This window comes from Conger conger, chromosome 8 (assembly GCF_963514075.1).
Source record: "Conger conger chromosome 8, fConCon1.1, whole genome shotgun sequence".
Taxonomy (NCBI): domain Eukaryota; kingdom Metazoa; phylum Chordata; class Actinopteri; order Anguilliformes; family Congridae; genus Conger; species Conger conger.
In genome coordinates, this window is record NC_083767.1 from 46,897,616 (window position 1) to 46,924,881 (window position 27,266).

A 27,266-nucleotide genomic window follows, 5' to 3' on the forward strand; every position below is an offset into this window, starting at 1 on the left:
GCTCCAATAGTGAACAGTCTTCTATTATTTTCTAAGATTATATAAGATTTCCACCTCCCAATTTATTTTTACATTTTCTTTGTGAGAGATGGCAGGGGAGTCAGGTACCCAGGCCTTGAGTCTGCCTGTGACAGAGAGAAAGAATGGAGCTCATTGTTCCGTCTAGGCCTTCTGGAGAATTATGTAAACTGACTGAAGAACAAATTCACTTTCACAGGATATAGAGAATTTGATCAAGTCCCACTTAGCCCTGAAGATAGATTATATAGATACATAGACTCTGCCCTTTTTATTTTTTAATAAATCAAAGCAAAATGCAGTACAGTCATTTTAGTAAGACTCACATGACTCTGGTTTATGCAATGAAACTGTATGAAACCATTTTCTAAATCCTCATCTGATCTTGCCTGATATGCAGGCTATGATTCTTGCTGCTAAATGAATGCCCAACATTTGTGTTGTCTCAGTATTCTGGGGGTAGTCTAGCTGTAATGAATAAACAAACAAACTCAAATCAAAGTTATTGTCTCTAGAATCTATATCCCTGTTAATACTTCATGTTAATTTATTAGCTGGTTCTCCATTATGTGATAAGAGTCATGGCTTAAGGTATGATAAGAGTCATACCTTAAGAAGATAAACAAAATTTAGGGGGTAGAGTCAGAGTCAGGTGAATAGCTGAAAATAAGGATATAATCATATTTAATAGCCAACACCATGGCATTGAATAATGGTAATGTAGTCAGCTAATAAACAACTCTGTGTAGGCACAGCAATAATGAAGTACTATAGCTTCCTATGACAATTTGTAACCCATCTATTTGATGAAGTGCATTTGGTAATAAATCCATTGCCCAGTTTGTAATGTTTCTGTATTTGTTCTGTATGTTTTCATGTTTATTCTTGTTTATCATTCATTTCTCATAGTACCTGGTTTATGTTTTCCCATTACAGTTCTCTATTGTCCTCCCCTGTTATGTCTACATCTGAATGTTTATCAGTCTAGTCACTCCCCTGTCTGCGTGCCCCACTATTCGGGTGGTTACGGTAGTTTTCGGGGTTCAACATTTTTTCAAAACTCGCGATTCTTACTTCCTGCTTTTTCTTGATAGTTAAATGTTGTAAAGCACGATTCTTAATACCTACTACTAATCTAGCTTTTGTACAGTACTAATCCGATTAATACACTTACTGTCTGTCTAACTAACTAACTAACAATCACTTTTATTGGGTAGTTTAGAAATATTCACGTAACTAACTCACTAACGCTATCTCTTAGTATTTCTGCACTGTTCTATAACTCCGCCTCCCTATGCTATCCCTGATTACTCGTTTAGTTTCAGGGAAAGTGTTCGCACCTGTCTCTAACTATCACTACGTCTTCTAACTATGCAAATGTCTACTCCCTAATCCGGAGCCGTATGTTTTACATGTTTTGTTTTGTGCATCCAGTCCGCGTTTTCGTCTCCCTCCCGTTATTGTGTTATTACCCTATTGTGTTTCCCCACCTGTTGTCCATTTGTTTAGCCCACCTTTTCCTCTGCCCCGCCTAGATTGTCACCTTCCCTCTTGTATTTAAACCTCAGTCTCAGTATGCTTCGTTGTCAGAACGTTGATCTTGATAAGTGCCGATTGATTGTAAGCCTTGTTATAGAGATTCTTGAAAGACACCCCTTTGCCTTTGCCTTTGCCTTTGCCTTTGCCTTTGCCTTTGCCTTTGCCTTTGCCCTGTGATTTTCTGGATTTTGACCTCTCGCTTGTTTTTTCGACCATTCTTTTGTTTTTGGTGTGTACTGGATCTCTTGGCTTGTGACTACTGGACATTAAAACTACTCTTTTGGATTATCCTGTGGTCTGCGTCTGGGTTCCCTGCACCGTACATAACACAGTTAATGTGAATATAAATTAATGCTAAATTTAATTATGCATTTTAATTGTTAAATTGTATGGACTACTTGATATTTATGTCCTTGAAAATATAATGAATATTTATTCTGAACAATTTCTTCTTATAGTTGTACCTTTAAATTAAAGCTGCCATTGAATAAATTCTACGGAGATAGTATGCTATTGTAATGATCCCCATTGTTTTAACCAGCAGTTCTCTGCTCCTTTGCCTACACTGATATAATATGTGTGCAATATGAATGGTTGTTCAAAGCACTGTCTGTGGTTACAGAGAAAGGAGTGATCTCCTAATTAGATTTACTCTCTGCTTTTGGTCCTTGGTGGTCTCCTATGCTTTACATAGTATAAAATCGATTTGGACTAAATTCTGGAATTCATATAACAATCTCAGATGCTAAATGTTCTTTTCATATCTGCTTTCAGTGTCCTTCCTTCTCTATTCCTGCCTTCCACTGCCACCTTCTGCCCCTTCACTCTCATCACACAACCTCCAATCGCCCAGGCATAATGAACTACAGATCCCATGTTCCCCATCACCTGTACTGTTAGGAGATGACTCAGGGTCTTTAAATCCACAGGCATAACAGGTATATTGATAGGTGTCACAGCTGTAAATAGGTATTTGCTGTAGGATGGAAATTGCCCTCTTTCATACTTCATACAGTTTGGACATATTGACAGATGCATGATACCTGGGAGGACATACAGTTTCTCATATCCCTTTCAATCAAGGAACCTCATTGGTTAAGATTGGAGATGTGCTAATATGACAGCAACTATGCTCCTATATTATATTCCCTTATTATTTTAGATTCAGTTTATATTATAGTATTTCTAGATTAATTTTATATTAGCTGATTGATATTGAACCATCAATGAAGTGTCATTCAACTGAGCTCATTCGACTAGAAGTTCCCTGCTTCTAGGTGTGATCGGTGCACAAAATGAGACTATTTTCCCTTGTGTGTGCTGCTAATCATTGGTGGAGAAAGTAGCATATATGGTGTAAAAAACAACAAAAAAAAAACAACAAAAAAAACACTTACGACCTGTGTACAATGATTTCATATTTACCATCTGGCAATGCTGGTTAGGTAATCAAAGGAACTGCATCTGGCTGGCACAGTTTATCGTCTGGTCGAGTTGGATGTTATCAGTGTTCCATTGAACCAAGAAACATTCTGTATTTCACAAACATTATGCAAAATGCAACAAGCAGTGACTTGATCAGACAATTTCATTCCTCTTTAGTAAACAACACTGGGGACAACATATTCTTCTCTCACAGCCAGAAATTCCACACTTCTCGAACTGGCCATGATCATCCGCTTTTATTGATCTATGTATTTATTTAATTTTTTTATTGCAAGAAAATTATACTGCCTACAGATCAGTTCACAGGAACATAAGTTCAATTTTTAATGACATTGAAACAGGACAGCCCTGTTCAGCATAGACGAGTATGTAAGTAAACTTGTGTGAGCGAGGCAAGGACCCAGGACCATTGTCCTGGGACCATTGTGTGGTGTGAATGGGTCAAACGCATTCAATATCCGATGTATATAACGGGTTTCGTATAAGAAAGGAATATCACACTGCCAAAAGGGTAACATATTTGGCTATGGTCAAAAGGGAGATGGTGGTATATATTTTTTATTTTTTATTTTAGGGTGAGCCTGTGATTTGTGATTTATTTGCCTTCTTTGAAATAATAAAAACCTTTGGTTATATATATTTTTTAAAACTTTACGTGACTTGTTGTCCTCACCCTTTGTAAGTGTGCAAAGCCTGTATAATCAAACTCTTCCAGTATTAGACCACTGGGGGATAACTGGCTTTGTGTGTGGATTGGAACGTGCATGTGTGCACATGTGTGTCCAGGAACAGTGGGGAACTGTGTGTCCGTGTAATTACGTATGTACACGTCTGCTTTGGGGCATACAGTGTGTAACTGCGGTTTGTGGATAACTGACCAGCCTTTCTGTAGGTATGTTTTAGCCACAGCGATGGTGTCAGTTTCTCTGTGTGACAGAGGGCTCGGTCTATTGTCTGCAGGCTGTGGGACAGCGCACGCTGGATTGGTATTGTGCTGGGACTGATACACATAAATCAGAGAGGGATGTGTCAGGTTCGAATGAAACTCAACCCTCTCGCCCCACACACCCTGAGGGGCCACATTTCTCCTCATTTCTGAACCCAGCTCAGGTGTGTCTTTACATGCCGAAACGCTCGATGTCATTAATGCTCAAACCGCAGCTCAGCACAGGTAAGACCCATACGGGGAAGATCTGCTCTGGAGCACAATCAGAAACATTTCACAGAAAACAACTAGCAGTTGCAGGGTTTTTTATTTACATTTTTAATTAAAATGTATAACTTGAATGTGTGGGCTGCAGTGGATGTTAGGCTGCATGAACTTGTTATTTGCTGGAATACAATGTGCATTGAATAGCTTTCACTTTGTGTTTGAAGCAGGATTTAAATGCTGGGATTGATTACAGCGGATGAATCGTAAACATACAGCAATATTATCTAGAGGCTACCTGTATAACTATCTAGACCTGGCAGTTATGTGGCTTAGTTATTTTTTATGTATTTGACTGATAAACTCTGGTTTCAAATCAAATAATCAATATATTGTGTTGCATGATATAACATTTCCGTATGTACAATATTCTGTTGCATTGCTGGAAACTTTTGTAAATTGTAGCAGAAACGAATTATAATTCTGAAGTTAGCTTTTTATTTTTATTAGTTAGAATATCTCACAGTAGACATTCATTTAGTTTGTAATCTAAATGAAAATCCTATTTCATGTCACAATAGCTATACACCTGCAGACTTTGATCATTCTTTTCCATAATGTACCTTCTGCACATACCACTCACCTCCCCCAAAGGCATTATTTTACCGCCACAGAGACACACAAAGTACACTAGGAGGCAAAGGGGAAACTAAACTATTAGATTACAGTATCCCAGATATTGTATAAGCTCTTTGCTTTAAAATTAAACCAATAATCACACTTTGCACTACAAGGACAAGGACCTGTGTCGCACAGGTCTTATTTAAATGCATGTTGTTGGTTGTGTTTGCATGTAAATGCCTCCAGGAGACTTTAGTGCTGAAGAACAGAGTTGTTAAATGCATCCTGGTGACGGAACCGGGGACAGACTGGTGGTCTGGTTGTCTTCTGTAAATATTTTAGGATACTTCTGGAGCCGTTAATTTTCTCTTCAGCCGTCAGTTGCTTTCTTATTACATTTGCATAGACCTTTCAGTGTATGGAAAAGAGATTTCACATGGATTTGTAATGCTAGGACAGCTTTTACACAAACAGCACTACTTTGCTTTGAACAAGGCAGGAGGGTCAAGCGTGGCTTATTTGTTTTCAAGGCTGAGATGCTTTAAATCTCAAAACCTTCATTTCTGCGTCAGGGTCAAGCATGGAGGTCAACGTTTCAGCTTCTTACAACAGGTCCGTGTCCAGCCTTTGGCAGAAGTTAAAAGTGGACAGCACTTGGAGTCTGTCTGTCAACAGCCCTGCCTCACTTTTTCCACAGTTTTTTCAACATTGTCTCCTGCATGTGAATGCTTGAATTTCACAGCAATACAAGACTAAAGTCAAATCTAAGCCACTCACGCTCATCTTACCAAAAGAGAGCTTAACGAACAACAGCAACTTGCCCTCACAAATGAAGTGCTAATTTTTCTAAATATTGGTATCTCCCAATCTCTCTCTCTTCCCTCTATCCTCTCATCTCTGTCCCTCTCTCAGTCTCTCTCTCTCTCTCTCTCTCTCTCTCACTCTTCTTCCTTGCAGCCATAGCTGATCTGCTGCAATGACCAGTGTTGGCACCCCGCTATTCTTGCTCTTGTGTAAGTTTCCTAAACATCACGCTGACACTCTTTCATGTAGACAGGGAAATTGCATGTGAAGAAAGTTCCACTAAGCTATTCAATTCAGCAGAGGGAAGCTTAAAATGTCTGCTTTGTCAGAGAAAAAGAATCTCCCATTATTGTTCATGACAGCATATATGAACAGACATGTGAACACTTGCTGAAATTGGGGCGAGAAATTTTTTCACTTGCTGACACTTGTTTTTCCTCCATACCGAATACATCTCATACACACTGGTTGCATATATGGAGCATCAATTTAAATTCCATTCATGAAATCATGAAAATAGCTTCATGAAGCTTTTCACTGTTTATTTACAAATAAACACAACACAAGCTCTGTGCATAGAAATGTTATGTCATTTCTAAAAGACAAATACCTGCTACTTGTTTCCCCAATCTAAATTTCAAATCATAATTCACTTGTAAGCTGCTGTACAACAAAAGTATTTGAGATAATGTATGATAGATTTGCCCCCATTTGGAGCAGTAAATAATGTATTGTTACAGAATAAAAAGTCCCAGCTGACAGGAAGCATTTCAGGAATGTTGAATGAACAGATTTAGTTAGAGATTACATTATTACGAGAATGTTTCCAAAACAATTATATAAGGCATTTACTGTTTCAAATGACTCATTTTGAATATACAGAAACATATTCCAGATAAGATTTTGGGAATATGATATGGAACATTGATATGATGCTTCAGCATAATTCATAGTGTGTGATAAAGCGTACAGCATTTCAAAGTGCAATCTCAGTGGATAGCATGTGACTCGAAGTACAATGTTATGTTCATAGGGGAAGTGGTGCGTCTTGCAATGACTCATTTAATATAACATTCGTCCCAGATTTGGTGGTTGTTGTCCAGTCGCAAGACGAGTGTGATGGCCCTTCCTGTCACCCCCAACTGGGTGACCTCATGGTGGGCCGCAGTGGTCAGCTTTCAGCCACCTCTACCTGCGGACTGGACGGACCCCAGAAATACTGCATCTTGGGACACTTGGAGGTTGGTTCTTAAAAACTACCCATTCCTCTACACTCCTGAAAGAGTGGGTAGATTTAAATTTTTATATACAGTCCGTTTTGTCCCTAGAACCAAAGGTTTGTACAAAGCTGGCTCTAGGATTTTGGTGGCACTAAATAAGAAAGTTTGTCGATGAATTAATCATGGACTGGGATTCAATTGCCACAGATATATACAGTAAATAACCAAACTTGACAAATAAAATGTCTTTACAGGAAATAAACTATGAATTTCATTGAATTTTGTGAGCCAGGAATGGTCGTGTGCTGATGAGAATGCATAGTGTTTGTGCCAGCGAGCACATCTTCTAAAAAATAAAAGTTGACTTCAAAGAATGACTAAAATGTAGCCTGTGAAGCAGTGTATACTGTTCATTAATGTAGTAATCCGTGCAAAGTGAGCTCTAATGATCTGACTTGCTCGAATGTGTACAGCAAGCAATGATACCTATACACTTACATTTAAGATGCTCTACTGTGTTGCAAGGATATAAGGAGTGAGGAGTCATTCTGTACAAGCACACGAGTATGTGAAACCTACTGAGTATATCAAGGCTCAACACTGCTTGGTCGAAAGAATTTGCATGCAAGCATATTTGTGAGGAGGGGTTGACACCATATTGTCGACCTCTCCCCTCCCTGGCTATCCCTTCAGCAGACATGCTCCAATCCGCCACTTTCATGAGTCATTATCCTGGTATTCCTTCAAAGTGCCAGAGACCCGTTCATATCTGTTAGCAATGCTGATTAGTCTCTCCTTTTCCTTCCTCACCTCACAGCCTCTCCCTCTCCCTTCAGACCTGTCAGTATTTTTCACTTTCTTATTTGTTTACTCTCCTCTTGTTGGCCAAGAAAACAATGTGCTCTGTAAAAACTGTCGCGAGTGAGGGCAGGTGAGAGTAACTCCAGGTATTTTAATGAGATAAGGTTAGTTTTAAAGGCTCATGTTCTTACAAGTCGCATATGTGTTTTGTGTATTGCTATGGATACACAACTAATATTTTTTCATGACTTACTTGGTTTACTTTTTTCGGTGTGCTCTAGGATGAACAGAAATGCTTCACTTGTGACTCAAGGCACCCATACAATCGCTACAACAACCCCAACAGCCACCTGATCGAGAATATTATCACAACCTTTGACCCTGAGCGCAAGATGAAATGGTGGCAGTCAGTGAATGGTTAGTCCCTAGGGGAAACTTCCCCTAATTGCTTCAAATTGCCTTTTGAAACAATGGAATTTGTTGTGTGTGTCTGTGTGTGTGTGTGTGGGGGGGGGGGGGGGGACTGTATAACTAAGGTATGATTGTGTACCACAAACGATGCAACTTACAGTTTGAGACAAATAAAGGTTTAGCTAAACATGCATGATTTAACACGTAAAGAGAAAAAAGGAACGTGTAGCTGCGCAAATTGCACTCCAGACAAGCTATCACTGAAACTCTGTATACTAGTGCTTACTATCCAAGCAAAGAATACATATCTAGTTATAAAACGATACGTTAGTTATCGGTACTAGCAACAAGCAAATTAGCTGTTAGGTAGCTTGCCGAATTTACAAATATCCACCAAGACACAACGCTTCTGCAACAATGGTCGCAATGCTCCCTACTATGTGTGTATTGCCTCAGGTGGATATTTGTAAATTCCGAGCAAACTATGGTTAATTTGCTTGTTGCTACCAATAGCAAACTGGTATTGTTTTATAACTAGATATGGAGTCTTCGCTTGGATAATAAGCAATAGTTTACAGAGTTTCAGTGATAGCTCGTCTGGAGTGCAATTTGGGAAGCTGCACACCAACAATCTGAATAAGCCTCTAATTGGTTGTGGCAATCAGATCCATTTTTCTACCAATGAGCTTGAATACTTGTACAGCTCTTCAATGATTTGGTACAGAGTGACAGCCTGCCAACTGTATATTTTGAAACCAGAATTTAAGGACTATAAACACAGGCAGAGGGTGAGTCAACATGTCAATGGTAGGAAGGGATTTACAATGATCTTACCTATTGTTCCTTTAAATATTATGAAGCAGACATCATACATGCAACCTGTGTTAAACTCTAGGTGTTCATCAAGTCAGTATCCGATTGGATTTGGAATCGCTCTTCCAGTTCAGCCACCTGGTTCTCACATTCAAGGTAACAGTTTTCACCTAAACGGGCATTGTATGTATATAAGAGAGGCATTCCTGCAATTTATTTGAAAAACATCCTGTCCAATAATGTAATTTTCTGCGTTCTTTGCCAGAGTTTCCGTCCCGCCTCTATGCTGGTGGAAAGGTCTAAAGACAACGGAAGGACCTGGAAACTATTCCGTTACTTTGCAGAGGATTGTAGGTTGTCCTTTCCTGGAATCTCAGAGGGACCGGCCGACAGCGTGGATGATGTCATCTGTGACAGCCGATACTCAGGGGCAGAGCCTTCCACAGACGGAGAGGTATTCTGCGTTTTGTCATTATTTGATTATGATTACCCTACAGTATCACATCAGGGTGCGTTTAACCTGCACCTTTAACCTAATTGCTTTCTGTTTCTCGAGAAATTACAATATGCTTTAATTGAGAAACAATCAGAGTGATTTGAAACTGAGCGTTTGTGGCAAATATTTCACAGGTTGTGTTAAAGGCCTTGGATCCCAGCTTCCGGATTGATGACCCCTACAGTCCTGAAATACAAGGTTTGCTACGCTAAATTTGCTACATAGCAGCTCACTTACTCAGTGAACAAGCACCATCATAATCAGCTACTGCATCACAAACGGCTTCAGTGAACCCCCCCCAACCTCCCCTTCAGAGTGTGAGTCACGCCATGCCTTTCTCCACAGACCTCATCACCATGACGAACCTGCGGGTGAACTTCACACGCCTCTTCACCCTGGGTGACACGCTGCTGGCCCGAAAGCGCAGGAACCCTGAGGAGAAGTACTACTACGCCCTGTACGAGATGGTGGTGCGGGGCAGCTGCTTCTGCAATGGCCACGCCACCCAGTGTGTGCCCGTGGAAAGCACCCGTGGAGATGTTTTCATGGAGCCAGGCATGGTGGGGCATCCAATGGCTTCTGATTATCAAACATACCAATCAGTGACTGACTGTTGCGTGAAAAAACAAAAACAAGACAATATCAATAAGATGAGCTTCAAAGATGTAGTGCAGTTGGAGTAGGGGAAGGGGATCCTTATTTTTGTAGTGATTATTTTATGTACTCTTAGAGGCCTATAGAAAGAGTTTAACAGTGAGATATAAGGGGTTGTTTTTCGATCTCAGGTCCACGGTCGCTGTGTCTGTCACCACAACACAGCAGGGAATAACTGTGAGCGATGCCAGGACTTTCACAACGACAGCCCCTGGAGACCAGCAGGACAGACAGATTCAGTCTGCAGAAGTAATGCATTCCTCTCTTAACCATGGGCAATACTATTCCATTTCTGGATGGCAAACTGTGTCTACTGGCACCAAATCCAATCCAATCCAGTGATTAATTTACTGATTATTGATTATTTCCACCTTCTACTCTAGCACATTTTACTGGACATAATATATTCTGCCATGTACCATGTCAAACTTGTTCTTTGAAGTTTGACATGGCACTTGTCACCAGGTTATTCCTGGTTAAATGAAGTATCCCTCTGAAGTCAAATTCTTGGCAATTAGTCAAACCTGTATTTTGCTTCTTATGTTAGTTACTAATCTGGACAACAGTGGAGCTTGATTCATTTTCATAAATTATACAAACACAAAGAAGCAACATGAAAAAGGCTGCATATTTGCTTCCAGGATAGGATAAAAACATTATTTTCTTCACATAGAACAGATATCTCCTCATGTGTAGATGATTGCTTTTCCAGGAACATAGTTTGAAATTCCTTTTCCTACCACTACAGACCTTCAGCTGAGAAAGCAATGTTTTGTCCGCTACAGCATTATGATTTAATGTGGCTTAGTGTGCATTGTGTGAATATGTCTCTTAATGAGGGGGTCCTCATATTCCTTATAGGGTGTAACTGCAATGGCCACTCCGAGCAATGCCATTTTGACATTGCGGTTTACCTGGCCAGTGGAGAGGTCAGCGGGGGTGTCTGCGATGACTGTAGGAACAACCGGGTCGGGGTTCACTGCGAAGAGTGCAGCCCCTTCTTTTACCAAGACCCCCGCCTACCCTCAGATCATCCAAGTGCCTGTATCCGTGAGTTTAAGTCTGTGTTCTTCAGTCCTCTCAAAACTCAGCCCACCAGGGTAAGAGGAGCCTTGTTTGGAAGCTTAAGCTTGATCATCCAGAACATATAATTATAGGTTTTTACCTACAGGTAGTATAGCTTTGAGATTCTAAGAATTTACAACTTGCAAGTCCCATATCCTACCATTCTTTTCTTACTGTATGTATTTTGTGTATTCAGTTGTTGTTTTGCTAACAGACACACCAAAGAGCATTCCAAAAATGGCAATGTATAGGGAGAAAAGGTTTGATTCGTATTCCACTATCAGGTGATTGTTTGACTTTAAAAAAATACAATTCCATTTACTTATATTGCTCTTCTCAATAATAAGATAACACTAAGGGCCTGACATTTGGCATGGGCAAAATCAATAACAAGGTCAATGATTGGTTGTAGTATTTCTTTCACACCAATCAATAGTTGTGTTATTAGGTTTGTTTGGGTTTTGCAAATGTGACTTAGTATGTAGTCAGGCCAGCTTCCCAGATCTTTCTCATTCAGTCCACTAGTCAGCTAGCAATCTAGCATTGAAAAATGCAAATCATCACTTACTAGCAAGCTGAACTGTTTGCTCAATGTTTATATAGTTGGAAATTGTAGTTTGTTACAAGCAATTTTACTACTTCCTACTGACTGGAAAGGCCTACTCAGAGGTACTGTACAGCTTCCTAGCTATCTAACTATGATAACAAATACATAATGACATACTAATTATAAACCCAAATGTCTCATGTTTTCCCTACCTCACCGTAGCCTCTGATGATGTGTGTTGCTCTTTCTCTGTTCAGCTTGTGACTGTGACCCAGAGGGCTCGATAAGCGGAGGACTGTGTGACCCCAGCACTGGAGCCTGCGTCTGTAAGAACAATGTGGAGGGAGGCAGGTGCGACCGCTGCAAGTTCGGATTTTTCGGATTTAGGCCGGAGAACCCCGATGGCTGCCAGGGTATGACTCATTTCAGACCTGTCCTTCCGTCAACAGATGGTCCTGTGGATATAACATGGGACAGGAACTGTGTAACTGCAGTTACAGTAAGGTTTTACTGTATGATCATCCAGCCAACACACTTGTAGTGTTGCCATCGTCACCCTGCTACACATTGTGATCAGAGATTAGCAGTGCTAATTTTAAAAAAAATGTGGCTCTCTGGTGTGTCAGATGGCATCATAACAATGCTTGTCCTTCTTTTCTGTAGGATATTTTAATAATATTTAATAATAAAATAAGTTTATTTTTGAATGGATTCAATGTGAATTATACACATGTTTTAATTGCATGGATATGCCGGTAAACATTCTCGGACTCTGCGAATAACTAACCTAGTACGTACGGTGCTCTCTTAGTGCTTCCCTGTCTGAGTGATAATGTTGCTTTTCTGACCACATACCTCCATTGTATCCCATCAGCCTGCAGGTGTAACCTTCTGGGGAGTGTTCAGACTCCACATCCATGTGATCAAGTGACAGGGGCATGCATTTGTCAACGACTTGCCATAGGACCACTGTGTGACCAGTGCGTGGTAAGGTCATTATCTTATCATGAAAGATACGGGATAAGGAAAGAAGGATAAAATTGTAACAAGTTAACCACACAAACACACACACACACACATGCATGCATGTGCACATGCACACACTCACACACACACACACACACACAAAAACACACACACGCACGTGCACACACACACACTTTAAAAGACTAATGTCTTGTTCCCTCTACCTGCAGCCTGGGTACTGGGGCCTAGGAAACTCTGCGTACCCCTGCTCACACTGTGACTGTGATATCGGAGGAGCCTACAACAGCAGGTGTGTGAAATATATTACTACCATGGATTACCCTTCAAGCAATTCAACTATATACTGTAGATTTTTTAAATCTGTTATGTGAGGATCACGCTAGACATTAGAAATTGCATTGCTCCTTACTGTGTTCATCAAGCTTTATCAGTGTTATAATTGGAAATACATATTTGTACACGCAGTTACATTATTATTCATCTGACACTTTTATCCAAAGTGACTTACATATTACTCTAATCAGGGGCCTATCTCCCCTGGAGCAATGTGAGGTTAGTCATTTGGCAGATGCTTTTAATCCAAAGCGACTTACAAGTGCATAGGTTCTTCCACAAGTCAAAGCATCACATCCATAACTAGGAAAATACATATGAAGTGCTGTTCTAAACATATAGTCATCATATGTGCAATATTTATTTTTTTTATTTTTTTTTAGACAAGAGGGATAGGGATATGAGAAAGGGGGGCGGGGGAAATCAGGAGGGAGGACTAAGGTAGAGTTTGAAAAGGTAGAGTTTGTTAAGGTAGAGTTTGTTAAGAGGGCCCACCAGCAAGCTAGCCACTTATTTGATTGATGCCATTGGGTATGTTGTCTCTACAGGTGCAGTCCAGTGGATGGCCAGTGTCAGTGTCTTCCCAACATGGTGGGCCGCACCTGCAGTGACCCCGCCAGCGGATACTTCCTCGCCCCGCTGGACTACTACATATATGAAGCGGAGCGTGCTGCTCCCATTGAACGCCGAGGTTCCTCCTTGGTAGGATCCCACTTTTTGGGGGGGTTTCGGTCTGAAGGTCAGAGGTCGAAGTTGGTGATTTTGAACTGATAGCAATGTTATCAAACTTTCTGGCAGGACGACCAGTCCTGTAGACACAAGCACAGGACCTTGGAAATGCACCAGTAGCTTTAATTGTCAGTACTCATCTGAAGAGTAACTCTTCACATTCCCACAGATGTAAATATAACGGCAGGGACAGTAGTGATTTTGCCACTATGATATGTACATATCATAATTGTATAAATAAAGCTGTCCTGTGCTGAGGGGAGGTGGCGGGGGGCCATAACCCTTTCCTTTTTGGTCCATAAGTGCTCTGCAAGAACCAGAAATGTCTACACCTGTGTCCATGGCTGATGTAAGGGTCCACACTATTCACTTCCCAGGTGAACCCTACTTCTGGGCCGCCCACTTTTGTGCCCCCCACTCTTGTTCCGCCCCCTTTTGTTCGGCCCACTTTGGCACCGAGCTGTGAGGACTTCTACAGACAGAGGGGGTACGACTTCACATACCGCGACGGGAAATTCATCCTCATCAAGAGGAACAAGCGCAGGGCTCGGCAGCGGAGACAGGTACAGAGGCTCAACCCGCATGCTGTGTAGCATTCCTACAGCCAGTGCTTCCATCTGGAGACAAGCGCACATCCCGCATGCTGTGTAGCATTCCTACAGCCAGTGCTTCCATCTGGAGACAAGCGCACATTTCAGAAGTGCACTCACAAAACATCAGACAGATTTTATAAAGTAAAACATAGAAATAATGTACATGCTTTTCTATCATGTTTGATAAAGGTCCCAGTTTCAGTGAACTCACTTTTGGGTCCTACCCAGTATGCTATGTTATGTGAAGGATTAGTTTCGCCCAAATGATGACACTTGGTAACCTATGGTAATCCTAGTAACGTATATAATGCGAAGAGGAAGCCTGACGCTGTGTTGTCCACTCGACCATTGGTCTCGTTCTGTTCTGTTCTGTTAGAGCTCCATTCCAGTGGAGCCTGGATCGGCCCTGCAAGTCATTCCCCGACAGCGGACAGGAGACCAACCCGTCACGTGGACCGGACCCGGTTTCGTGCGCGTTCAGGACGGGGCGGGGCTAAGGTTTACTGTCGACAACCTGCCGGCCTCCCTGGACTATGCCTTGATCATCCGCTTTGAGCCCGAGGTGAGGGAGCTGTTGAATGACATATTTGAATTTCTGTAACCATGGAAACAGTGTACCAATGCGCTTATGGGTGTGTCGTTCTGTCCTCCGAAGACTGCAGACAACTGGGCCGCCATCGTGAAAGTCGTCCTCGCAGGATCACCTGGTGATGGGGTCTGTCCCCCCCCGACAGAGAAACACACTGTTGCGCTTTCTGGTACTGCCAGGTAAGACATCCCTACACATCATACACTAGGGGAAAGGGGGGGGACTAGTGGGGGACCAGAGGCAGAGTTGAAATGGATTCCAAAGGAATTGGATTAGGCACTGCTTCCACCCTCATGCTTCACATGAGGGCCACTCATCCTTCACTGTGTTTGTAATTTTTCAGGTATCTCTGCTAGCGCCAAAGATCATTCTAAAGTATGCATTACATCAAATAGGTTTTGAGTATTACTGGTAATGTGCTAATGAAGTGCTTGCTATCTAACAGCCTTGAGGGAGGCCTCTTAGCACCATGGTTGATGCCATGTTCTCCCTTAGAACCGCACTTCTGGATCCGTTTGCGTGTCTGAACCATGGAGGACAGTACTACGTGGAGATCGTCTTTGAGAGACGCACTAACATCGAGCCACAGCCCAGCTCATACATCCTCATAGACTCGGTGAGATTGCTCTTGCCTGTGGCAGCAGCTGTATTTAACCCCCCTATTATATTGAAATTGTATGATACCCTTTAACTCTGTGTGAAGCTTATCATTTAAGAGCCTGATGGAATTACTGGTGATGTCAGGTTATGACAAATGATATATAACTGTCATACATTTATGGTCAATTTTATGACAGTAACATCTGTCGTAAAATGACAGCTGTTATGTCATGTCGTGTATGATAGTGTGATGTCAGCCTTATGGTGAGGGATTCAAGTAAAGTGTTACTAAAAGGTTGTATGTTTTCTTGCGTTTACTATTTATTATGTTTATTGCATGTTTACTATTTAATCCCACAAAATTAGAAGAAGTTCAACTGTATTGTACAACCAGCATTACCAGAGCTCTTTCCTGTTTTAGATGGGACTCATCCCGAAGATCGACTCCATGCAGAACTTCTGTTCGGACCAGAGCCTGGACGAGTTCCGGCGGTACGGGTGCATTGGACTCGGGGTGGAGGTGGGGGATCCGGTCCTGCCCGAGGTGTGTGAGAGGCTCATCAGCAGCATGTCAGCTCGGATCCACAATGGCGCTGTTCGTGAGTAGTCTCCACACCCACTCCTGCCTCCGGGACTGTAAGACAAGCTTACCTCCGTACAAAGGCTTGCCAGATTCGGGATTTCCCCTAAATGTGTACACCCTTGTCAAGGCTTTTTTCCCATACCCTTTTTAATTTTTATTTACAAGTCCCCACTCGTGAACTTATATTGTGCTGTGCTGGAAATGTGTCTAGTTTTATTAACAGGGCCCTGGAATGTGCATTATTAAATCAGTAATAGCTCCCTCTTGTGGTAACTTTCATCAGCACATGGTAGTTTATTTGTCAAGGGCACATTTCAAAAAGACGTACCACGTTTGTGTGTGTGACTGTGTGTGTATTTGTGTTTGTTACAGCCTGCAGGTGTAATGCAGAGGGTGCTGTCAGCCTCTCCTGCAGTAAACTTGGCGGACGGTGCCAGTGCAAACCTAATGTGATTGGTCGCTGCTGTGACTCCTGCACACCTCAAACATTTGGGTTCGGACCTGAAGGCTGCACAAGTACGTCACCTTGAGCATGGCTCCCTGACCACAACATAAATGGCACAACTTTACTAAAACTAACCAGTGTGATGAGCTTACATGAAGCATGTGCATTACGAGGTTGGGTTAACCCTAGTGGGACTTGTCACAGTAAACTAGCTAAGTTGGAGGTGGTGCATTGCACTCACACTACATTTCCCAGATGCCATTGCTGTACATTCCACACCAGGGCCCCATCCACTCTCCCCTCTCCACAGGCTGTGACTGCCACCCCCAGGGCTCCATAGCGTCGCTGTGTGACCAGGTGAGCGGCCAGTGTCCATGCCGGAAAGAGGTGACCGGCCGGCAGTGCGATCGGTGTCTGCCTGGGCACTTTGGCTTCCCCCAGTGTCAGCCCTGTCAGTGTAACGCACTGGCAGACCACTGCGACCCCGCCACTGGAGTCTGCCTGGGCTGCAGAGACCACTCCACTGGACCCAACTGTGAGAGGCAAGGAGAAAGCGTCATTTTGAGGCCATGTCAATTGCAGATGTGGAAGATGGGGAGAGGTGGATCCACAGGTCGATCATTTTTATGTCACGGGTTCTGAAAAAATACTTGCACAAAGGATGTGCTTGTGTTCCGTTGCTCAAGAATCCTTTGGGAACACCCTAGCTCCTTGCTCCTAGCTCCTTGAAGGAGCATTTGACAGGGATGTATTGAAAATGCATACTATGCAGGATCTTTCCTTTATGTCCTCCTGTGCTTACACACAAAAAGCATCAACGCCCCCATTCTCAACCTCGCCTAGCCCTGTCTGTGCTTAATTACTGGCAATTACTTTATCAACTTAGATTACAGGCCTGATGCAAATGGGATAACTGTTTGAGAAGAGGCTCAACGAAAGAGGCTTTCGCAACCTCTAGCTAACAGAGGACTGAAGTACCACACGAGAAAACAAGACGAGACAAACTTCCGGTCCCAGTTATTGTGCATTCATTAATTAAATAGTTATTTAACTCCTCTTTGACAGTTTCATGTTCCTGTTGGTGTTCCAGGTGTGAGGAGGGTTACTATGGTGACCCTGTGTTCAGGGAGCCGTGCCAGCCCTGCCTGTGCCCCGACCTGCAGTCCAGCGGGCGTTTCTTTGCCCGGTCCTGCAGCAAGGACCCCGACACCCAGCAGGTCCGCTGCGACTGCAACCCAGGACACACAGGTCCGTGGCGGGGGTGGGGGAGCGGGGGGAAGGTCTCCGCATGCCTTTGGAGATAAGATTGTGGTTTACAGGACTGAACACTTTGTCCCTCTCTTGTGATCTAGGACCGCGCTGCGACATCTGTTCCCCTGGCTCTTATGGTGACCTGTCATTACCGGACGGGAAATGCACACGTATGTCACCGCATATGTACATGAGTTCCCTTTGGCAATGTATGGTTACCTGACCACAAAATAAAGATGCAACTGTACTAAAACTGAAGAGGTTACATGAAGCATGTGCATTTGGAGGTCAGTTTAACCCTAGTGGGACTTGTCATAATGCATCACAGGAAACAAGCTAAGGTGGAAGTGGAGCACTGCACTATAGAAAAACTACATTTCCCAGATGCCATTGCGGCTTTATTCCCAGCACACATCATGGCCCCACCCTCTCTTCCGTCTCTCCAGCCTGTGACTGCGACCCCCAGGGCTCCGTAGAGCTGTGTGACCAGGTGAGCGGCCAGTGTCAATGCCGGAAAGAGGTGACCGGCCAGCGGTGCGACCGGTGTCTGCCTGGGCACTTTGGCTTCCCCCAGTGTCAGCCCTGTCAGTGTAACGCACTGGCAGACCACTGTGACCCCACCACTGGAGTCTGCCTGGGCTGCAGAGACCACTCCACTGGACCCAACTGTGAGAGGCAAGGAGAAAGCAGCCACTCATTCTGTTATTTATTCATTCAGTCATACTTTCTGTATTTTCCTCAGTTGTTGTGCATTCATCAATGAAGTTGTCGCAGTATTTAATACGGTAATACCTCTGATAGTTTAATTCATTTGTTTTTATTCAGTTTTTCATTCCGCTATGTATGCCCATCCTCTGTTCCAGGTGCGAGGAGGGTTACTCTGGCGACCCCACATTCAGGGATCCGTGTGAGCCCTGTCTGTGCCCGGACTTACAGTCCAGCGAGCGTTTCTTCGCCCGGTCCTGCAGCAAGGACCCCGACACCGAGCAGGTCCGCTGCGACTGCAACCCAGGATACGCAGGTCTGTGGTGGCAGGGGGGAACTTTCAACGTGCATTTGGAGATAAAATTGGGCTTTACAGGACAGAAGTGTGCCTAACACCGTATTCTCCACCCCCTCTTGTGACACCTAGGTCCACACTGTGATGACTGTGCCCCTGGTTTCTACGGTGACCTAACATTGCCAGAAAACCGCTGTACTGAGTGTCCCTGCAACAACAACACCGACCCCCTGGACAGGAACGCCTGTGACTCCTTGACGGGCGAGTGCCTCCACTGCCTGCACAACACCACTGGACTCCACTGTCAGAGCTGCAAGCCAGGTTACCATGGTGATGCATTGGCCCAGGACTGCAAAGGTACATTTTATTTACTCCATAATGCCTCTTATGGCACCCTCTCTATCTCCCTCTGCCACAATGCAGAGGCTTCTGGGAAAAATAGACATCGTCTAGGTAGAGGAACATAAATCAGTTGAAGTGAACTCGGAGCATGTCATTGATCAAAACATTGGAGGAGTTATTAAGATCCAAAGGTATCACTGGGTATTTGTAGTGCCCGTGCAGTGTATTGAAGCCAGTCTTCCATTCATCTCCCTCCTGGATTCTCACCAGGTGTTAGGCTTCCTAAGATCCAGTTTTGAGCGTAGTTGCTTACCCTGCACCCTGCAGCAACTTGAAGGAGGTAGACATTAAAGCAATAACCAGATGAAAGGGTAACAGTTTTAATGGTGATTTTGTTGAGGCCCCTGTGCAGGGCCTCTGCAGGGTTTCAGGAGAGAGAGCGAGAGAGAGAGAGAGAGAGAGAGAGAGACTTGCCTCAAGAGAGAATAGTGCCAACTGGAGATAGCACAGTCATAGGGTATGTCGGGTGGCAGAGAAGTACCCAGGTGCTATGTTTTAAATCCCAGTGCTCACAAGGTACAGTACTTTAAACAGGTCTGGATTCTCCTCCTTCTCTGGAGGGTTTCTGAAGCAGAGTTACACAGGAGCCCACCAGATGAGACTCTGAATATGCCCACTAACCCAATTTATGTTGATGTGAATGGCATGGGCGATTAGTTGATTTAATTCCGCCTCGAGATTCAGCTGATCTAAATCTGGCCAGCAGTGAATTAAGGTGTTAGGCCATCATGCATGCTGAGTATAGAAGCCTTCACTGCTGACATTATGTGTTCACTGACTGCATATAGGCTTAGCTGAAGAAATGAAGCAAGCTAATTTAAGTCAATTAGTTCATCCAAATGCAGGCTACCCTGTCACTATGTTTGCCCCTGCTCATTTGTATTCCTCCCCCAGCATGCTTGTGTGATCCCCGGGGGACAGAGATCACCCTCTGTCCAGTGGGAAGCCCCTGTCGGTGTGACCAGGCGACAGGAAATTGCACCTGCCGTACAGGGGTGATTGGCGACCTTTGTACCGAGTGCGCTGACGGATTCTGGAACTTTGATGGAGTGGCCGGATGCCAGCCTTGTGCCTGTGACCCCACCAACTCCCTCAGTAACAACTGCAACAAGGTACGAAGCGGCCCGTGCGAATTCAGGACACAAGCCCAGAATTCAGTGAAATTCAATATGCTTTCTCTCTCCCCCTTCCCTGGCTCTCTCTTCATCTCTCTCTCTCACTCTCTCTCTCTCTCTCTATCTCCGTAGACCACAGGACAGTGTCAATGTCTTCCCGAATATGGGGGAAGACAGTGTGATGAGTGCGGAGAGAATTACTTTGGGAATCCTGACCTCGAGTGCATATGTAAGCATACTGAAATCGCTCTGCAAAAATTGGTACAAGCAGCATACAGTTCCGCAGTGTCAAGTGTCTCTCTTCTCCCCGTCCGTTCCCCCAGCCTGCGACTGCAACATGGAGGGCACAGCACGTCCCGCGTGTGACTCTTACACGGGCGAGTGTATATGCCGCACCGGGGTGACGGGGATCTTCTGCAACGAGTGCGCTCCGGGATACGAGTCCGCCTTCCCCGAGTGTGCCCCTTGCCACCCCTGCTCACAGTTCTGGGTCGGGAACGTCTCGGACGTGCTCCAGGCGGCGCAGAAGATGCGATCGGTTTTTCCTCGCCCTACCGAGAGCAAAGAGCCCGATTACAGTCCGCAGTTCAAAAAGATGAAGGAGAAACTCATCGAGCTGTCGGAATTGGTCAACAGCTCCAGTGTCTCCACTCCTGAGATAATGAACATGGAGGAGATGTGCACACACATACAGTATGAATACCTCTAACAGTCCTCAGCTCATTCTCACTATTTTTCACAGTTATAAAGTACATTTTAAAATGGGGATGGATTGGCCGTAACTGTTAGCTGCAACAGAATGGCTCCATACTTGTAAGGAGCACTAAAAAACCTTATACATGACCAATATGCCTCCTTACAAATACATAGGAAGCTTCTTGCACCACGAGAATTAAGTTTAATTGGCCAACAATATTTGATTTTGCTTTTGAATGTTTGTCATGGCACCAATTCTGTGTTTATGTTTAGAAGACCTCAATATTGTTTTTGACTTAAGGAACTAGACACTCAGAATTAGTCTGGATCTGCTGGATCTAAGAAGGTTCTCCTTTCTAACCTCTATGTTTTATGTGCCTCATTTGTTATGTTTATTGTTATTGTTTATTTGTTCATTCTTTATTCAATTGAATCATTGAAATCATTTTGATATTTTTATTCTTTTTGTTTTTTTTCCCCAGGATGTTAAAAGACTCAATCGATCCCAATGTGATCGTAATCGATAAGACGGCACTCCTGAATACTGATATTGATAATATCAAATATGAATTCACAAAACTGCTGGATAAATTGATTGAAAAATTAAAACCAATCGGCCCCAAAACGGATCCAAAAGAGGTGAAGGGTAAGATCCTCTTAAAGCAACCATTGTGCCAGGGTGGTGGGTCATTTGTGGGATTTTTTAATGCTACATTGTTTCAGTGTGCTGGCATGGTAGTGCACTGCTGCCTTCCAGCACGGGGGTCCTGGTTTGAATCTCAGCCCAGGCCTTTCTGTATGTTCTCAGTTTCCTCCTGTAGTTATGTTATGTTAAAGGTTATGTTACATGCAGGTTCATTGGAGAGTCTGAGGTATGAGTGTGTGAGTGAATGGTGTGTGTGCTCTGCACAGTCCTATCCAGGGTGTATTCCCACCGTTCGTCCCTTAGTCCATGGGTACAGAACTACATTAATGTCAAGAAATGTATGGTAATAAACACAAAAATACATATTGCCCATAATGATAATTAATCAGAAGCACTGGTATAGATGGATGGCAGTAAGATCTTATCTGCTCAGCACGGTTCATTGATTGTCCAATCAGAGGCCCTGGAGAAGATCAAGAAATACCATGCAAAGGACGAGGAGGCGGAGAAACAGCTGAAACAGGCCAAGGCCATGCTGGAGTCCTCCAAGGATCAGCGGCAGGAGGCCAAAGAGAGACTGGACAGCTGTACCAGAAAAGACTGGACCAACCTGGAGAAGATGATCAAGTCCCTGAGTGTGTCCGACCTCAATGAGGATGTGAGTGCCTAATCAATATTATTATTGTTTATTAAAGATCTCTCCATTGATGTCATTACTGTAACATGATTTTACACTGCATGCTTATCATGTGTGTCATCTGGAGCACATTTGAATTTATCTGATGTCTACACTTTCGTATACAGCAGATCCATTTTTTTTTACTTAATGGTTTTCTGTTGCCGGTGACTACCCACGTAGAGGTTTGATGCGTTTGTTCAGAGGTGCTCTTGTGGTTATTTGCGTTGCTAGCTTTTGACCAGTCTAGCCGTTCTCCTCTGACTTCTGTCATTAACAACGCATTTTTACAGATCTGTGGGCCACCGGGTGAGGCTGAATGCTCAGAGGCAATGTGCGGGGGTGCACTGTGTAAGGATGCCACAGGGGCTCGGAAGTGTGGGGGTCCTGCCTGCACGGGCAGCCTTCCTGTGAGCCAGAACGCCTCAAAAACGGCAGAAAAGACGGCAGACATCCTCCTAGACCTTCTTCGCAAGCTGCGTGACTCCAGCGCTAAGGTGCTCACCCCTGGATCTATGTGCCACTTTACTTTTTTTTTTTAAGCCATTTGATCAATGGTTGATGCAACATATTTTTTGTTATTTCCAGATCAATCAGGCTAAACAGCAGGCAGAGGACACCAAAGACCAGGCAGCGAAACTGATGAAGAAGATTGAAGACAGCAAGGAGAAGTTTGAAAAGGAAAAGAATGGCACCAAGGATCTCATAAAACGTGTCAAGGACTACCTCAACGGTAAATATCATGATCTGCAGATTGCCTTTACTGCACATTCACACAATGAAGTGTTGCAATATCTTCATAATGTTTTAGTATATTGCAGCATATTCCAACCTTTTGCAGGGTGCAGTACTTTCAAAAGACTACTGTGAACCCTGGAAACTTAAGTCTTCTGAGATGCTGCACCCCACACTCATGTTTTTCTCATGTTTAAATTAACATCCCCGCCCCCATATTTTTATTGATATCTAAACGGATTGTGTGGTGACAGTTGGTTTTTGATGAATGTGTACTATCAGATGAGATGGTGGCTCCTGAGGACATTCAGAAACTCGCCGAGGCTGTCCTTGCAATCAAGTTTCCGGCGCCTCCTAGTGCAATTCGGGCCATGATTGAGAATATCCGGAACATCCTGGTCAACTGTAGCGAACTGCAGGAGGACCTAAAGAATGTGCAGGACCATGTCAAGATTGCCCAGGATCTGTTGGAGAAAGCCAAGGAGGTCCAGTAAGCCACACTGCACCACACACACTGCAATAATTAGTTAAGAAATTTGGTCCAGAATATTCAAACAAAAAACAATTATCAAAAACTTCTCCTGCAACCCTGATTGACCAAAAAATATTTTCACTCACATATCCAACTGAGCCAGAACATTCTCATGCCCAAATCAAAAGCACAGGTTTCCCTAATCAAAAAACCCTGTTTTTCACATTCATTTATTCTTAATGTTGTGCTATTTTAAGGGAAAACGCTAAGAAAATTGATGTCGGCGACATAAAGAAAGCAATAGAAGATGCAGAAAAGGCACAGGACAAGGTTAAGAGAAATCTGGAGCAGGCAAAACGTGACAAGGACACCATTGACAACAAACTGAAAGAGGTTAGGGTTCGTTCTCTCCCAAAATGCATATTGCTTTATGTTACACAAGTGTGGGGTGTGTGTGACTTAAAGAGCTGCTTGTTTTCCTTCATTATTGACAGATTGAAAGGAAGCTGAAGAACACAGAGATCAGTTTGGACCCCAAGAAGATTAAAGACCTGCTGGATGCAACTGAGGCCCTGAAGAATAAGACGGAGATGAACAGACAGCAAGCAAAGGAGGCAAAGGCTGCAGCTGATACCGCTCAGGCCGATGCCAAAGACCTTGAGAAGGTGGAGGGTCTTCCATGTTGACTAGGTGTCATGGTCTCATTCTAGGAAGAAACTGGGTTCTCCTGCCCAATTCTGACTACAGTTGGTTGCAGCATTGCGTAGGAATAGAGGGCTTTAGTCTGTGGTATAGTACTTATTCCATTGCACAAGATGGACTCTGGTTAGTTGGTTATCTGCAGTCTGTCTACCAACTACACATGTAGCTCTGCTACACAGAGTGAAACGAAGAAGCACCTGGCACAATGCAATCAGGAGGAGAGCGTATGTAATTCTGCACTCACAGCAACAATATGGGTTTATGAATACAACTGGGCATTCTGAAGCAGAAATAAAACATTCTTTTTAAAATTAACTGCCAGATTCCCAGGACTTGCTAGAGTGATTGGAAGCCAGAGATAAACATAAAGGCCCTGCTTCTTGGAGCCATGAGCCTATGCTCAAGGGACAATGTTACATTTACATTTACATTTTTGTCATTTGGCAGACGCTTTTAATCCAAAGCGACGCTTTTAATCCAAAGCGACTTACAAGTGCATAGGTTCTACCATAAGTCAAAGCATCACATCCAGAACTAGCAAAATACACATGAAATGCTGTTCTAAACATAGTCATCATCATAAGTGCAAATTTTTTTTTTTTTTTTTTTTTTTGGGGGGGGGGGGGGGGTTTAGACAAGGATAGGGATATCAGAAAGGAGGGGCAGGGGAAATCAGGAGGGAGGACTAAGGTAGTTTGAAAAGGTGGGTTTTGAGTCTGCGTCGAAATAGGGGGAGGGATTCTGCTGTTCTGACAGTGGTAGGCAAGCCATTCCACCACTGAGGAACCAGAACGGAAAACAGGCGTGAACGTGCAGCTCGACCGCCAGGTGCACGTAGAGAGGCGACCAGAGCTGGCAGACCGGAGTGGTCTAGCTGGGGAGTAGGGAGTGATCAAGGATTGTTTGTAAGGTGGGGCAGTCCCCTTAGCAGCCGGAAATGCCAACACTAGGGCCTTGAAACGGATGTGTGCGGCAATAGGAAGCCAGTGGAGGCCAACGAGAAGTGGGGTGACATGAGCCGACCTGGGCTGACTGGTGATCAGGCGGGCTGCAGCATTCTGGACCAGCTGGAGGGGCTTGATGGCACACGCTGGGAGACCGGCTAGGAGGGAGTTGCAGTAATCCAGGCGGGAAATGACGAGCGCCTGGACTAGGAGCTGGGTGGCTTTCTCCGTCAGGAGATGACGGATACGGCGTATATTATACAGAAAGAACCTGCAGGTTCTGGCAGTGGAGGATACTTGTGGAGCCAGGGTGAGGCAGTTATCAAGAGTCACCCCAAGATTCTTTGCCGTACGGGAGGAGGAAACTACAAAGTCCTCAACAGTCAATGAGAGGTCGATTGACGGAGAGGACTTAGCAGGGATGTAGAGAAGCTCAGTTTTGGCAAGGTTGAGTTTCAGGTGGTGGGAAGTCATTCACGCAGAGATATCAGCCAAGCAGGCAGAGATCCGTGTGGTGACTTGGGTGTCGGGGGGGAAGGAAATGTTCCCAGTAAAAAGAGCTGTGAAACATGGGATCTCTTGTCTTTGTGATGCAAGCCCTGGAGACTCCTTCAGGTTGCTGTCAGTGTTGTCGTTTGTGTCCCTGAATGCTGAGAGCCCTTCGCCTTGCTGATATTTTGGTGGGTGAACCACCTGATGGCTGGTTCCTCACTAAGAAGAACAACAAAATATGGGGGCCATTTTACATGTATGGGCTGTTTGTGATACCTGTTTGTAACCAGTTATGTGCATTGTTCCAGGACCTCAAGAATGTGACTGATCTCTTTGAAACCTTGAAGAAAATGGGAACAAATCAGAGTTCCAATGCTGAGGTCGATGAGAGATTGAAAAACATTACAATGCAAGCAGAGGACCTTGCAAAGGAAGTTCAAGACAAAACTAAAAAAGCTGATGGTAATCCTTCAATGTTTTTGAATTGTATTTCCACAACAACACATGGGTCTTTTCTAACTTAAATTCATGTCGAAATTTTGCAGTGCTCTCAATATGAATTTGAACTTGTACATCACATTTCATTTTCAATATTAGTTAATAATAAAATATGGTCATCCAGCCTTAAAATTATCAAAGGCAGAAGGACACTATAAATAACTGCACTTACCTGGCATCAAAGAGAAAAGCTTCTGATTTGGCCCAAACCTTATAAATGTCATGCATTAGTAAATTAAAAGATTGATAGATCAGAATTTACTATACCCACAACCTTTGTTCTGTCAGATTTTCCTTTTGTTCTTTGGTTTCATAAACACTTTTTCTGTTTTCTGTTCTATAGACTTGGAAAAAAAAATTGAAGACCTTCTGAAACTAAAGTCGGAAAAAGCAGACGAAGTTGAAAAACTGTTGGAGTCAGCCGAGAAACTCAAGAAAGAAATTGCAGATATGGCTTTGGTCTACAGCGACTGCTAGTCCTAATGGATGGAGGACTAAACTAGCCTGAGAAATCACCAGGAGTTTATTAAGCTAAGCAGTCTTACATTCATATTTTCCATTCCCTAGTATGGATAGCGACAGAACGTAACCTTAATGTTTCTTAGGTTGCTAAAATACTGGTTGAGGCAAATGTATTGTTGATTGTATTGCTCTACTAAATAGAGAAAGTGAGTATGCGTGTGTGTGTGTGTGTGTGTGTGTGTGTGTGTATGTGAATGTGTGTGCATGAGAGAGAGAGAGAGAGAGAGAGAGAGAGAGAGGGATTCAATCTGGTTCACATATAATATGTATGATGAATTCACTCAGGTATGTACTTCTATACATCATATCAATCGCAGGTGCTTTGCTCTGATACACAAGTATCTAATTAGGTATACAGAACCCCTAGTCTCTACTGTAAATCTGTATGCAGTGTTCCAAGATCCATGCTTAAGAGACATTCCCTGTGTGTCCACAAGGAGGTGTTATGTGACCATCACAGAATAAGCTTGAAATGGGGATGAATATTGTTTATATAGTCATACTGCTTTTCTGAATTATATTTCTTCCTTCCTGAAAGAGTGTATAATTGTAGTTCCGTGAGTCCTACTGTTCAGGAATGTTTCTGTGTATTTACTTTCAACTCTGAACTGTAATTTTCACACTAGAATTGGCTTGGAATATTATGGAATTAAATCAATTTTAGTACACTA

The 27,266-nt window shown here is 43.4% G+C and overlaps 1 protein-coding gene across 3 annotated transcripts; it reads left to right on the top strand.

Moving 5' to 3' along the window:
- The first annotated feature begins 3,214 nt into the window (after positions 1-3,214).
- On the top strand, positions 3,215-27,266 carry lamb4 (laminin, beta 4). Of its 3 annotated transcripts, none has more exons than XM_061250858.1 (39): positions 3,215-3,372; positions 3,964-4,174; positions 5,732-5,787; positions 6,662-6,819; positions 7,881-8,016; positions 8,906-8,979; positions 9,089-9,277; positions 9,454-9,517; positions 9,665-9,879; positions 10,105-10,222; positions 10,835-11,023; positions 11,843-11,998; positions 12,460-12,572; positions 12,782-12,861; positions 13,454-13,607; positions 14,012-14,197; positions 14,604-14,789; positions 14,883-14,995; positions 15,312-15,432; positions 15,838-16,015; positions 16,372-16,515; positions 16,755-16,986; positions 17,535-17,692; positions 17,797-17,865; positions 18,142-18,370; positions 18,559-18,716; positions 18,828-19,052; positions 19,992-20,209; positions 20,345-20,441; positions 20,536-20,905; positions 21,391-21,554; positions 22,013-22,212; positions 22,524-22,727; positions 22,819-22,963; positions 23,248-23,455; positions 23,695-23,830; positions 23,932-24,102; positions 25,884-26,037; positions 26,417-27,266. In XM_061250858.1, exons 3-39 carry the CDS (start codon positions 5,751-5,753, stop codon positions 26,548-26,550), a joined length of 5,883 nt encoding a protein of 1,960 aa, XP_061106842.1. In that variant the 5' UTR covers positions 3,215-3,372; positions 3,964-4,174; positions 5,732-5,750; the 3' UTR covers positions 26,551-27,266. The 3 variants fall into 3 exon arrangements, with proteins under 3 accessions (XP_061106842.1, XP_061106840.1, XP_061106841.1); XM_061250856.1 differs by having other exon boundaries at positions 3,216-3,372; positions 5,687-5,787; XM_061250857.1 differs by lacking the exon at positions 3,964-4,174 and having other exon boundaries at positions 3,216-3,372; positions 5,687-5,787.

Coding starts and splice junctions, on each gene's coding strand:
- lamb4 (XM_061250858.1), top strand. CDS start 5,751: ATGACCAGTGTTGGCACCCCGCTATTCTTGCTCTTGT. Junction 16,987..17,534: donor ACTGGACCCAACTGTGAGAG/GCAAGGAGAAAG, acceptor TTGGTGTTCCAG/GTGTGAGGAGGGTTACTATG. Junction 20,210..20,344: donor TCAGTAACAACTGCAACAAG/GTACGAAGCGGC, acceptor CTATCTCCGTAG/ACCACAGGACAGTGTCAATG.